This window comes from Nicotiana tomentosiformis, chromosome 11 (genome assembly GCF_000390325.3).
Source record: "Nicotiana tomentosiformis chromosome 11, ASM39032v3, whole genome shotgun sequence".
NCBI lineage: Eukaryota > Viridiplantae > Streptophyta > Magnoliopsida > Solanales > Solanaceae > Nicotiana > Nicotiana tomentosiformis.
Window position 1 is genome coordinate 103,755,184 of NC_090822.1, and position 13,559 is coordinate 103,768,742.

Below are 13,559 nucleotides of genomic sequence, written 5' to 3' on the forward strand. Positions count from 1 at the left end.
AACTGCTTCTGCGACCGCAAACTGGTCGCAGAATGGACCGGAAGAGCCCAGTTCTGGACACTGATTTTGAGATCAATATTTTGGCTCACATACCCATGGTCCATTATGCGACTGCGAACCTGCTTTCAGAGGGTTAATTTTTTCTATTATCATAACCCAACCCCATTTTGATAAATAGGCTTTGGGGCTTATTTTGGGGTATTTTTCTTAGGGTTTTAGAGAGAAGTAAGAGCATTTTAGAGAGAGAATGAGGGAACCTAACATTCTAATCATCTAATCTTCAAGAATCAAGGAAGCTAATCACAAGATCTTCATCAAAGAGGTAAGATTAAACCCCTAGTCTTCAATTTTGTGTTTGGGGTAAAAGATTAATGATTAGGAGTATGATTCTTGGGTGTAAGAGTATTATGTATATATGCTTGTACCAATAAGATTTGTGTAAAGATTGTTGAGATCAAATAAGTAAAGATTGGGTTGTGGAATGAAAAAAATCTTGTAGAAGAACCTTGTAACCAAATTTGCACAGGTAGTGTTTGATAAAATGCTCAAATGAGTTGAAACCATGAAAATATTCCTAATTATGTTTCGCTTTTGTCATGCTTATAAATAGATTGAAGTTGCTAGGATTTCCGGAACCTCGTAGTAATGTAAGGAAGGCTCAAGAAAGATTGGAGCCGCCCGGAGATCAATTCACGTGAGAAAGCTATTTTGGAATATCGACCTAACTTCAAAAAGGTAAGTGTCCTGCTTAACCTCGAGTGGGGGAATTTCTCCTTAGACATTGAGTCTTATGTGCAATTTGTGTAATTGAAAACCATGTACGCGAGGTGATGAGTACGTACTTGGTTTATATGTGCAAATTTTATTGAGTTAAAGTCTTGAGCATATTGTGTAGTAATTTGAATAATTGTTGGCATATATTTAATCATCTATTTGTCGTGCCTAAATCCTTGTTGTTGACTGTTGTTATATGACAAGTTGATGTGATTGTTATTTGATTACTTATGAAATTCCGTGAATTTGCTGGTTTGATAATTATTGGAATTTAATTTCATTTTGAATTTTCCCCTCTGAAAATAATTAATTAAATAAGCTTAAGAAGAGGTGTTTATATAATTATCGAAAATTTGAAGTTAATAAAGACTTTGCTTTATGTTGAGAAATTTCTATCTTTGTTGATTGTTTTTGGGTGTTGTACACATTGTATGGAGGTTTCAACTATTTGTTGTGAAATTAATTGACTTGGTTGTATCTTTGAAATTTTGGTTGTAGTTATTGGGCAAATTGTGATATGAATTGATTTTGTTATGCTGTCGTGATAATTTCCTGTGTAAATTATTGTATTGTGTTAATTATTATTTTGAAGATATAAGGGTGGCATTTCACTGTTGATATTATATGGGTATAAGGGTGGCATTTCATTATGATTGTGTTTGTTGGAATATTATCTGGGCGGAGTGATAAGGGTGGCAATAGGAGCGATAAGGGTGGCTATTGATATTGTCTGGGCGGAGCGATAAGGGTGGTTATAGGAGTGATATGGGTGGCAATATGAGCGATAAGTGTGGCTATTGTCAGGGACGATATGTGATGATGTGGGGTTGTGGGATTGTGGGGTTGATGATTTTCATGTGATGTTATGATATTCTTGTGTTTATTTTTGTACCTTGTGCAATTTTTTTTTATTTTTGGTAAATTGATGACAATCTGATTTATATTAAAATTGAGAGCCTGTGGCTATTGCCAGACGGATTATAAAATAAAATATGGGCACGAGGTGCCGTGAGTAAATAATGAGGATATTGGCATGTGAATTGTCTGTGCAGTTTGTGATATAATTGTGGGCACAGGGTGTTGTGATTAAATGATAATGATATTTGGCACGTGAATTTTCCGTGCAGTTGTGATATGAAATGAGGGCACGAGGTACCGGGAAAAATATGATGATTTAATTATGGGCACGAGGTGCCGTGGAAATATGAAAAATGAGTTGAGACCCGTGTTTACGAAAAATATGAAAATGGGTTGAGACCCGTATTTTTATGATTATGAAACGAGGTGTCACATGGTGACTTTTAAATTGAAAGGATTATATTCAAAATATTTATTTGAAATGATTTTTATGTAGAAGGTATTATATGAAAGAATTATATTTGAAAGGTAATTATTTGAGAAAATTATATTTGAAAGAGAGTTATTTCAAAGAATTATATGTGAAAGACATTTATTTGAAGGATTTGATTTATTGTGTGTAATTGTATTTATTAATTGTTAAGCGATATTAATGGTATTCCTGTTGTTTGTTGTGCATATTACTGGTTGTTTTATGTTGCCCTTATTGTTATTTGCTTCCTATTATTTTGTATATTATATTGCACAGGCTATTAGACTAGTGAGTGTCTTGACGGTACCTCGTCTCTACTCCACTGAGGTTAGTCTTGATATTTACTGGGTACCGACCGTGGTGTACTCATACTACACTTCTACACATTTTTGTGCAGAGCCAGGTATTGGAGTTATTGGGCTTGAGAAGAGTTAAAGCGGGATCGTAAGGATTCAAGGTAGAGTTGCTTGGTCGTCGCAGTCCCTTGGAGTCTTTTCATTTCATTGTACTGTTAATTTTAATCAAACAGTATTGTATATTAGGTCCTCGTGATCATTCCATGTATTCGGTTAGAGTTCGTGACTTAGTACTACCATTCTTGGGAGGTTGTACACTCATATTTGTTTCGCTGTTAGTTTTGGTTACTTATTTAATAAAAAAAATAGCTCCAAAAAAAATATAATTGAAATCGGCATACCTAGTCTTAGAGACTAGGTGCTATCACGACGCCTGTTGTGGGATTTTTGGGTCGTGACAACATGATTTAATGCAGCTTGATAAGCATTATAAATAGTTTGAACATTTATATTAATTGAGGCTATTGCTTCCGGAAGTTGAGGCAACTCATTATCTTCAAGTGCTAAACCATTATAAACAGTTTCATACCAAAATTGAGGACCTCCTAATTTCATATAAGGATTTAACAAAGCAGCAACACCATAAATAGGGGGAATAGGGAAAAAATATTTTTTAAACTTTTTTCTCATAGAATCAATAGCAAGTTGATAAATTTCCCCACTCTCTGAAAAATGAGCAAACAAATTTGCAAGTTCTGCAATATAAACTAAATAGTTAGAAATAGTAGGATAATATTGCCCAGAAAATTCATTTGTAGCAATATGAAATTTTTCTAAAAAATCAACAAGCATTTTAACATTAGCCCAATTCCCATTCGTAAGGTAATTTATCATCATCACATACATGTACATTAAACGTTGAGTTTATGGGGTTTCTATATTCATATGCAACAACCAAACTTTCATACATATAATTCCATCTAGTTGGACAAGGTTTAGAGACCTTTCTTTCTCTTAGGCCACATTCATCACATCTTTTAAAATATTCTTTAAGTCTACTTTTACGGTTCGAATGAAAAAACCAGTTAAGAGCCATTTTAACCTTTTCAATTTGAATATTTAAAATTTTCATACCATCACCCACAATTAAATGGTAAATATGAAAAATACATCTAACATGAAAAATGTTACTAAATGCAGGATTTAGCGTAGTGGTAAGCAAGTCTATAGCATTTGTGTTATTAGTAGCATTATTGTAACGACCCGATCGATCATTTTGAGAATTTAAGTCTCATCCGATGGCATAAGGCCCTGAGCAATTTCATATTATGTGCATTGACGTGCGTGCGTGGTTGAATTCGGTTCAGGATATTTCAGAGTGATTTGGGACACTTAGTCCTTAAAATGGAAGTTTAAGTCTTAGGATTTTGACCGTAGTCGAAACTATATGAAAACGAATCCGGAATGGAGTTACGTAGGTTCCATTAGCTCCGTTGGGTGATTTTGGACTTAGGAACGTGTACGGACTGTAAATCCGAGGTTTGTAGCTGATTTAGGCTTGAAATGGCAAAAGTCGAATTTTTGGAGATTTGGACCGAAAGTGAACTTTTTGATATCGGGGTCGAAATGCGATTCTGAGAGTTGAAACAACTCCGTTATGTTATTTGGGACTTGCCTGTAAAATTTGAGATCATTCGAACGTGGTTTGATAGGTTTCGGCATCGGTTGTAGGAAATTAAAGTTTCTAGTTCTTTAAGTTTGAATTGGAGAGTGATTCGTGATTTTAGCGTTAGTTAATGTGATTTGAGAGCTCGACTAAGTTCGTATGGTATTTAAGGATTGGTTGGTATTTTTGTTTGAGGTCCCGAAGGCCTCGGGTGAGTTTCAGGTGCTTAACGGATTAAAAGTTTGATTTGTGTTGTTGCTAAGTCTTCAGGCTTCTGGTATTTTCCCACCTGCGGTGAAGAGACCACATGTGCGGGAGCGCACATGCGGAAAGGCAAGAACAGAAGCGGAAAAGTGGAGGAGTGCCAAGGGTCGCAGATGCGAGGAATTTTCCGCATCTGCGATGCCCGCAGATGCGAAGATGGATGCGCAAGTACGAGAAGAGCTGGACTTGGAAGTCTCCGCAGGTGCGGAGAATTTGTGCGCATCGCGGCTCCGCAGAAGCGGATTCTGTGACGCAGAAGCGAGAGGAAGCGCAAGTGCGGTTGGAAATGCGCACCTGCAGGTGCGCAAATGCGGCTAATTATGTCGCAGGTGCGGTCACGCCTGGGCAGAAAAGAGAAATTCGAGGGTTTGATTTCATTCTTCGTTTTTGGACTTGAGAGCTCGGAATTTGGCGATTGTTCGAGGGATTTTCAACGGAAGCTTTGGGGTAATGATTCCTAATTTGTTTTTGGTTATATTACATTAATCTATAGTTGTTTTCTCCATTTAATTTCGGATTTTAGGGGTTGAAATTGGGAAAAATTGGAAGAACTTCTTCAATAAAGATTTTGAGTTTTGAAGGAGGATTTGCGGTCGGATTTGAGTAATTCTTATATAGTTGGACTCGTGAGTGAATGGGTGTTCATATTTTGTGATTTTTACCCGATTCCGAGATGTGGCCCTGGATCGACTTTTTAGGGCGAATTTCGGATTTTTTGTTAAAATATTGATTTCATTGATTAGATGAGTCTATTATTGTTGTATTCATGTTATGCAATTGTGTTTGGCTAGATTTGGGCCATTCGGAGCCGGATATTCGTGGAAAAGGCATTGTGACCGATTGTTTGAGCTTGGTTTGAGGTAAGTATCTTGCCTAACCTTGTGTGGGGGACTTCCCTTACCCTTAGGATTTGAGTCTTCTATGTTGATTGTAGTCCATGTACACGAGGTGACGAGTGCATGCACAGACTTATTTGTAAAAAGTTGGCCTTTTAGGATTTTTAGGTCCTTATATTCAGTGAGTATGGAGTTGTTCTTGATATGATTAAGTTCCTATTTACTAGTTTCACCTCTACATGCTTTAATTAGAATTAATCGTTTTCAGGATTTACTCTTAATGCCTATTTGACTCTTATTTGACTTAACTGGAGATTTTACCTCCTCTATTGTCATGCTATCTTTTCATAACTACTTATCTTTATTTGAAATTATTATTATCTCATCCTATAATTTGTTCAGTCTTAATTGAGGTTATGATTATTTTTCCGTTGCTTATCCTTAATTGAATTTTTGAATGTCCTTCGAAATTTTTCTCAACCTTAAAAGAAGTTTTAGATATCCTACATCTTAGTTGGCTTGTTTTATTTGGATTATTTGACTCGTGTTAGCTGTCCATGTTGTTGAAATGTATATTATGGGACCGTTGCTACACATTAGTTTTCTATTTGTTGAGTTGTTCTCTTTACGCCTAACATTCTTTACTATGATTATTCATTGTGAATTGGTTCTATCGTTTCTTTGTGAATTAAAGTTCTTGAGTTAATTTACTTGTCGTACTTTATATTATTGTCATTGTTGTTGTTGTACTTGTTGTTGTGATGCACGAGGTCTCTACCGTGCGATTGTTATTATTGTGATGCACGAGGTTTCTACCGTACGGTTGTTATTATGGGGTTGCACGAGGTTTCTGCCATGCTATTGTTACCATTGATATTTGCACATGCGGCGTGACAAGGCGGGATATGTATATATATATATATATATATATATATATATATATATATGGAGGGGGGGTTGCGCATGTGGCGAGACAAGGTGAGAATATTATTATGCACGTGTGGCGAGATAAGGCGGGTATTTATGTTACTATTGCACACGTGGCGAGACAATGTGGGCTGTGTCAGGGATTTGATTTGTGATGATTTGTGGCCTAGGGGGCATTCTTGTTGTTGATATTTGTGAAGTGGTATACGTACCTGTGTGAGATTTATCTTGTGAAAGCTGTGAGAAAATATTCTACGTACTGTCCGTTCTTTTTCCTTATGCTTATTTGCTGATATGGACTATGGTAGGACACTTGCACAAGCATACACGTAGTTAAGCACTCTTATCGGATAAGAGGTGTTCTTGATATTGTTGAGCATAGATGCTCACCCTTGTTTACTTGCCTTCTATGTGAGAATTGATCTATTGGCACATGAGTCGTCAGTTCGGTTATGAGGTGTTATGAAGGCACATGATGCCAAGTGTTAGGGTTCAGGTATTGAGACCTGTGAGTTGTGAATTGACCGAGGTTCAGTACCTCGTGGAGTTGTTGACTAAAACCTGATATAAAAAGCGGTTGTAGTTTCTGAGTTATTACTTATCCTTGCGGTATTTGTGATTTCGGATTTAGGTTGTGTTCCATTCACCTTTCTGTGTCATTTTCATGATATTCTGCTGATACTTATTGTTTCCTTCCTTATTGCCATCACTGTACTGTGAGCCATATTGCATAGTCTTTATGTGACATCATACTTATGTTGTTCATGTACTTATATCTGTTCAGTTTATTAGACCAGTGGGTATAATGACTGTTTCTCGTCACTACTCCACCAAGGTTAGTCTTGATATTTACTAGGTACCGCTGTGGTGTGCTCATGCTACCCTTCTACACATTATTGTATAGATCCAGGTACTTGTTCGTTAGCTAGTTGTGTGGACTGTTGCTGTGGAGACTCAAGGTAAACCTGATGCTGCATTCGCAGGCTTCAGAGTCACCTTCCAGTTTTCGTTTTGCACTGTTCATTCTTATTTCTGGACAATTGTATTTAGAAGTTTTCTAGCAAACACTCTGTAGAGCTTATGACTTGTACTACTGGTTTTGGGAATTGTAAGAGATTATATTTAAATAATGTTGTTATTTTAATTATTATTAGGCTTACCTAGTCCCTAAGACTAGGTGCCATCACGATACCCAAACGGAGGAGAATTTGGGTCATGACAACTATCCATTGAAACCGACATTATTTTATCACTAATGCAAATATATCTACAAATATCTGTAACTGTGCTAGCAATAAACTGTGTGATGTGAAGTAATTATTCTATAAGCAATTATGCGCTTTTGCATTATTCAATCCTCATCAATCCAATGACCGGTAACAGTAAGGTAATCACCGTCGTTGCCACTTCTACCAATATCAATAGTAATAGCAACATAATAATTTATATGAGTAAATAAATAGCGCAAATATTGTTCATATTCATGCTTATATTTATAAATATCCCTCTTTACGGTTGTGCGAGGAAAACCTTTATAAGTAGGATTAAAATATTTTCTAATATAATGCACAAACGAATGGTGAGAAGGAAAACTATATAGTAAGCACATAACAGTTATCATTTTTACCAATTTTTTCCAATCTTTTTTTTGGATCATAATATAAAATACCACCGGTAACAGTATTAATTCCCGGTTAAAATTGATTTGAACCGGTAATAGGGTCAGCCTGACTAGGATTAGGTACACTTTTTCCCTCGGCCAAAGCTTTCAGACGTTCATATCTGACTCTATCTTTAGGGTATTATTTTATGTGTCTGGTTAAAGTTTTCGTCCCTCCCCTCCTCCCCCGCGATCCATAATATTTAAAAGCTAACTCTATACCACAAGTTTTACACTTAGCCTTATTTTATGGAATTAGTTGAGTAAAAAATGGCCACACAGGAGATGTTTTCGTTCGTTTGGTAGGTTGTCTAGAAAAAGTAGGAGCAGTAACAGGAGTATCAGATGGGTCATCATTTGGATTAGTAGTGTTATTACTAGTTGGGTTAACATTAGGAGTAGGACTAGTGGGTGTATCATCATTTGGTTGAGTTTCATCAAGATCAATTTTCTCATCATCATTTTCATAAATAGTATTATAATTATTAGAATAAAGAGCATTCATTAATTTATGGTCTAATTGTTCACCGACTACAATATTATGGCAAAATTGACTCTCAGTAAATTGTAATAAACTATTATCGCTATCAAGAATAGCAGGTGTAGGACAGATATGGGGTTTGGTTCGGGGAGCCAGGGGCAGGGGAGGAGGAACATCATGACCACTAGATTTGCCACTCTTGAATTTTTCCTTATTCTTATTTTTATCCAAAATATTTTTTAAGAAAGCCATCTTAATTAATCAAGTAATAACAAATAAATAAAAGAAACAAAACTATAATATTAAGACTTAAGAGTTGGAACGAGTTTACCGAATTGACGAATAACTTGTTGAAAATTGATTATCGTTGAAGATTTCAATTCACCAACTTCACAATTTTTTCACAAATTGTAACAACCTCAATATTTTTTTACTATTTTTTGGAATAAAGTAAGCAATAGTAGCAAGTATAGAAGAAAATTAGAGAGAGATTGTGATAGATTGATATTGATTTTGTAAGAAAAATAAAAGAATTGGGGGAGGGGAGGGATATTTATAGTTGAAAATAGGGAAAAAGTGTAATTATAAAAAGTTTGAAATTAAAAAGAAGTTGGGGGGTTAAATGGCTATTTTCTAAATAGCCAACAACTGTTTTTTGAAATAGCCAATTTTTTTTTAAAAAACTTACCGTTGAGACCGTTTGGGCCGCCAAGGGACCGGTCCGGTCCCGGTCACTTAGCAGGCCAAACGGTCCCGGTACTAACGATTCAAAGGCAAGAACTGGTTCACGAGACCGGTTCAGGTCACCTCTAACGGTCCTACCGGTTCCGGCCCACTTAGCCCACTTGGTCCGCGGTCCCGGGTCGATCCCGATCCTGAACCGACCCACTTGCCACCCCTTTATAGGATTTACGATATTTGAAAAATTATTTCCTATAAAATTGTTGTATATTAGAGTTGAAGATCTGATCGATCTGATCCTTCATAGTTGAGGGAGGGAGGGACTAGGGAGTGTATGATGACAATGTTTTGGCAGTGCCATTGGTTGTGGCACTTACTGATGGTATAAAGGAAAAAGACATAAATACTCCATGAAACTTGTTCGGAAAACAGGTTTAAACATCTAAACTAAACTGGTAATTTTTTACCCTTTAAACACATTGTGAGTGAATTTTATTCCACCTTAATAGTTTATGTGGCAAAAACAATAAAAAGAAAAAAAATTAAACGCGTAACATAATAAAAATATAAAAAAGTGGGCCCCTTTCTTTCTCTCATTCGGATCTCTGCAACCACCCCCTTCTTTCTCCTTCCCCTTTCTTCTTCAGATCAGTTTTCATTTTCTTTCTTCTTCTTCTTCTTTTTTCCTACTTCTTTTCTTTAATATCTTTCCATTAATAGAAGATAAAATTATTATTTTTCTTCCCCAAAAGACTCCCCAAAAACCAATAAAATCATCCCAACAACAGCTCACCCCAATTAAAAGCATCCTTCAATCTCTCATCTTCGCCGGAATATACAGTTTTTCTTGAGAATTGATCACGACCCAAGGCTTTGCAAATACGATTGCACGTAGAAGAATCCAACATGAACAAAGAGTTAAGTGGGTTCTTTGGGCGGATAATGGTGATTTACCAATGGTAATAGATTTGTATTTAAAAAATAAAGCTAAAAGGGAACAATGGTGAATCTTTCTTGAGATACTATTGAACCAACAAAAAAACAAGTCTTTGTTCTCCCTTGGTGCTCTCTTGTCTCTCTGGTTGGTGACTGAGAGATGAAACAAATTTTAATGGTTAATTAAGATTATTAGTGTAAAACTATGAGCAAGAAAAAAGAAAAATAGGAAATATCAAAAATAAAAGATTTTTGGCGTGGCGCTGACATGGTTTTGATGTGGCGCTGACATGGTTCTAACGTGGGACGCGTGTGTAAAATATCTTATATTGTGAGACTGGTATTAGTATTTAAAGGGAGGAAATAATTCACTCCAAATAAATTTAGGGGTTAAAAAATCACCAATTTAGTTTAGGTGTTTAACTATATTTTTTGAAAAAGTTTAATAGGGTCTTTATATATTTTGCTACGAGAAAATCAATAATTTGTTTCAATGTTTTGATGGATCTTTAGTTCTTTATTGTTTATGTATCCCATTTAAACACATCTTTGTGCTGATTAAATTAGGTGTTTGATCAAAGCTTTTCATTGTTTGAAGCTCTATTTATTTACTTCAATTTGAATTTTTTTACTTTTAAAAAGATTCAATTTATAGGTCACGGTGTTTTTTCGCTGGATGCTGCAATACGATATTGTAGCTTTCATTTTGTTGTTCTGCTTTATTTCAGTAATATTTTTTTTAATAATTTTTATTTTTATTTTTGGACCTACTTATATCAAACTTTTTCTGTACCACCTATAACAAAATCGTAAAATAGACCCTACCGTCATTTTTATTGTCTAGGAAGAGCTGAAATCAAATAACAGTGTCTCCATGGCTTCATGGGTGATATGAGAAAGTTGTACGGCCTATTTATTTCAATTTCTTCATAATTACAAAGAATATAGATATGGTATATTATTTTTCTTCTGAGCTACCAGTGGCAGACCCAGGATTTTTATCAAGCGGGTTCAAAATACAAAGAAGTAAATATACAAAGAGGTCAACAAAAACTACTCCATCCGTTTCAATATATGTGAATCCATTTGACTGGGCACGAAGTTTAAGAAAAGAGAGAAGACTTTTGAACTTGTGGTGTAAAATGAGGCACATATATTTTGTGTGGCCATAAATCATTGCATAAAGGTAAATTGTTTCCAAATAAGGAAAGAAGTCATTCTTTTTGGCACAGACTAAAAAGGAAATAGGTTCACATAAATTAAAACGGAGGGAGTATATATTAATAAAATATATTATTACAACTGTCCTCTACGAGTTTTCATTTCCTGAAACGTATTCATAATAGTCTCGTCAGAAATGGTGTTAAATATTTTTCTTTCTACATAAGGTACCAAACAACCGCTCATGAATACGTCATCCATTCGATTTCGCAATTCATTCTTGATCAACTTCATCGCCGAGAAAGTTCTTTCAACTGTAGCAGTGGCAACTGGTAGAAGCAAAGCAAATTTCACAAGGCGAAACACAAATGGATAATTCAAATGCTTCTTTGTCTTAACTAGTATTTCAAAAAGATCAACAAGTCCTTGTAGATTTAAGAACCTTTCATCAACATCACGAATATCAACAATATAAGTTTCAAGTTGATTCTTGAGCGTAACCATTATATTCTCATCAAAATCGTTAGGATACAATTCAGCCATCATCAATATCTTGTTTATGTCAAAACTGGAAAATGAATCAACTGGATTTAAGCAAGCTACTCCAACAAGCAAGTTCGTTGTCACCTCATTAAAATGAGCATTGAGTTCTTGAACTTGTCAATCAATAATCTTAAAAATTATATCAGCACGATAGTGATGTAAAATAGTATAATCAACAACTTTATGTCGAGATCTTCCAGAGTTAACATAGAAGTCATCAAAGTTTGGTATCAAAATATTATATTTGACACAAAATGCACACACCTTATCAATAAATGAATCACATTCTTCCTCTCTTAGCTTTTGCAACCGTTTCTTTGCAACTTTAACAAGTAGAATAGCATTTGCAATATCTTGCTCCCTTTTTTGTAAGGATGTATTAAGCTCATTTGTGATCCCCAAAGCATCTCTCATTAGGTACAACATGAAAGCAACCTCAAATGTTTGACAAGTGCTAAGATATCTCTTTGCCTTAGCTCTTTCTTCTAAAGTTCGGGCATCAACAACGATAGTATCAAGAACATCAATAATTGAGCCAAACATAGAAATAAAGTTCTTAAAAGATTTGTAGTGCGAACCCCAACGAGTATCGGCATCTCTGGCAAGATCAAGTTCTTGATTCAAACCCCTACCAGTTTCAAGTTCACCCATCTCTAATGCCTCTTGAACTTTTTCTGCTTGAGATTCTCGAAAATCATCCATACGTTTAAAAGAACCTCCCATTATATTCAATACATTAAAAACCAATAATACAAGTTCTCCCACTTCAAGATACTTTTTGGATACCGCAACAAGAGTCAATTGAATTTGGCGTACAAAATAATTAATGGAATAAGCAGATTTACTTTCTTGTTGAATCAAAGTTTTAAGGCCACGTAAATCCCCTTGCATGTTGCTTGCTCCATCATAGCACTGTCCACGCACATAAGATAAACTCAAAGAATGTTGAGCAAGGTAATCAACAATTGCTTCCTCTAAACATAAAAGCACTAGTATTACGAACATGAATGATCCCAATAAAATGCTCCACCACAGATCCATATCTATTAACATATCGCAAGACAATAGCTAATTTCTCTTTGTGTGATACATCACATGATTCATCAACTAGCAATGCAAAAAAATCTCAATTTAGATCGTCCATAATTGCTTTAACTGTTTCAATTTTACATGCAATGATAATGTCTTTTTGAATTTTATGAGAGGTCAACTGATCATTCGTTGGAGCCTTTTTCAACACAAGATCACGGATTTTATCGCACCTCTCTGCATACCATGAAAGAATCTCAAGAAAGTTACCCTTGTTTAATGATAATTCATCTTCACGATGTCCATGGAATGCCAATCCTTGATTCAATTAGAGTCTTACAACCTCAATTGAAGCCTTCAAGCGAATTTTGTATTCGAGCTTGGTTTGACTGGATTGCCTATCAAATGAAGTTTGAATTGACTATTTTTGTTTTAATAGATCTTCACATTTCCTTTTTACATGATTATAAATATTGCTCGACTTACCAACATGAATATCGAATCTCTTCTTTTTGGAACAAGTAACAACACAAACAATAAGCTGCATCTTCTATCACACTGTACTCCAACCAATTACGATATTCATCAAACCATTTAGGATTGAAACGACGCTTTAAGCCCGAAAAATCTCTTTGAGGAAACTTATGATATCGGGGTTGGTAAGGACCTCTTCGGAGATATTCTCTTCTAATCTCATCACGCTCATTTGGATGATAATCTCTAATGGGTATTCTCTCCTTTGGATCAGCCAGTAAAGAATCAAGATCTATTCCTTGTCTGTTTTTTAGAGGATTGAGGTTGCTCTTCTAATTGGTTCAAATTTTATCCCATGGGAGTAGCAATTGGAGATGATAAACTTAGTTGTGGCAACTTGGAAGATACTGGAGGGTAAGATCTATTCATTCTAACACAAACTAGATTACCAAATTAGAATTAGAATTAGAAGAATAATTTTGTATATGTTTAACCTTAAAT

General features: G+C 35.3%; 2 protein-coding genes across 2 annotated transcripts; both read right to left on the minus strand.

The window, feature by feature from the left end:
• Positions 1-11,147: 11,147 nt before the first annotated feature.
• LOC138901955 (uncharacterized) lies at positions 11,148-11,555 on the minus strand. Its single transcript, XM_070189756.1, has one exon. The coding sequence runs from the start codon at positions 11,553-11,555 to the stop codon at positions 11,148-11,150; it is 408 nt and encodes a 135-aa protein (XP_070045857.1).
• Positions 11,556-11,672: 117 nt separating this feature from the next.
• LOC104109938 (uncharacterized) lies at positions 11,673-12,596 on the minus strand. Its single transcript, XM_009619339.2, has one exon. It carries the CDS (start codon positions 12,594-12,596, stop codon positions 11,673-11,675), a length of 924 nt encoding a protein of 307 aa, XP_009617634.2.
• Between the last annotated feature and the right edge of the window lie 963 nt (positions 12,597-13,559).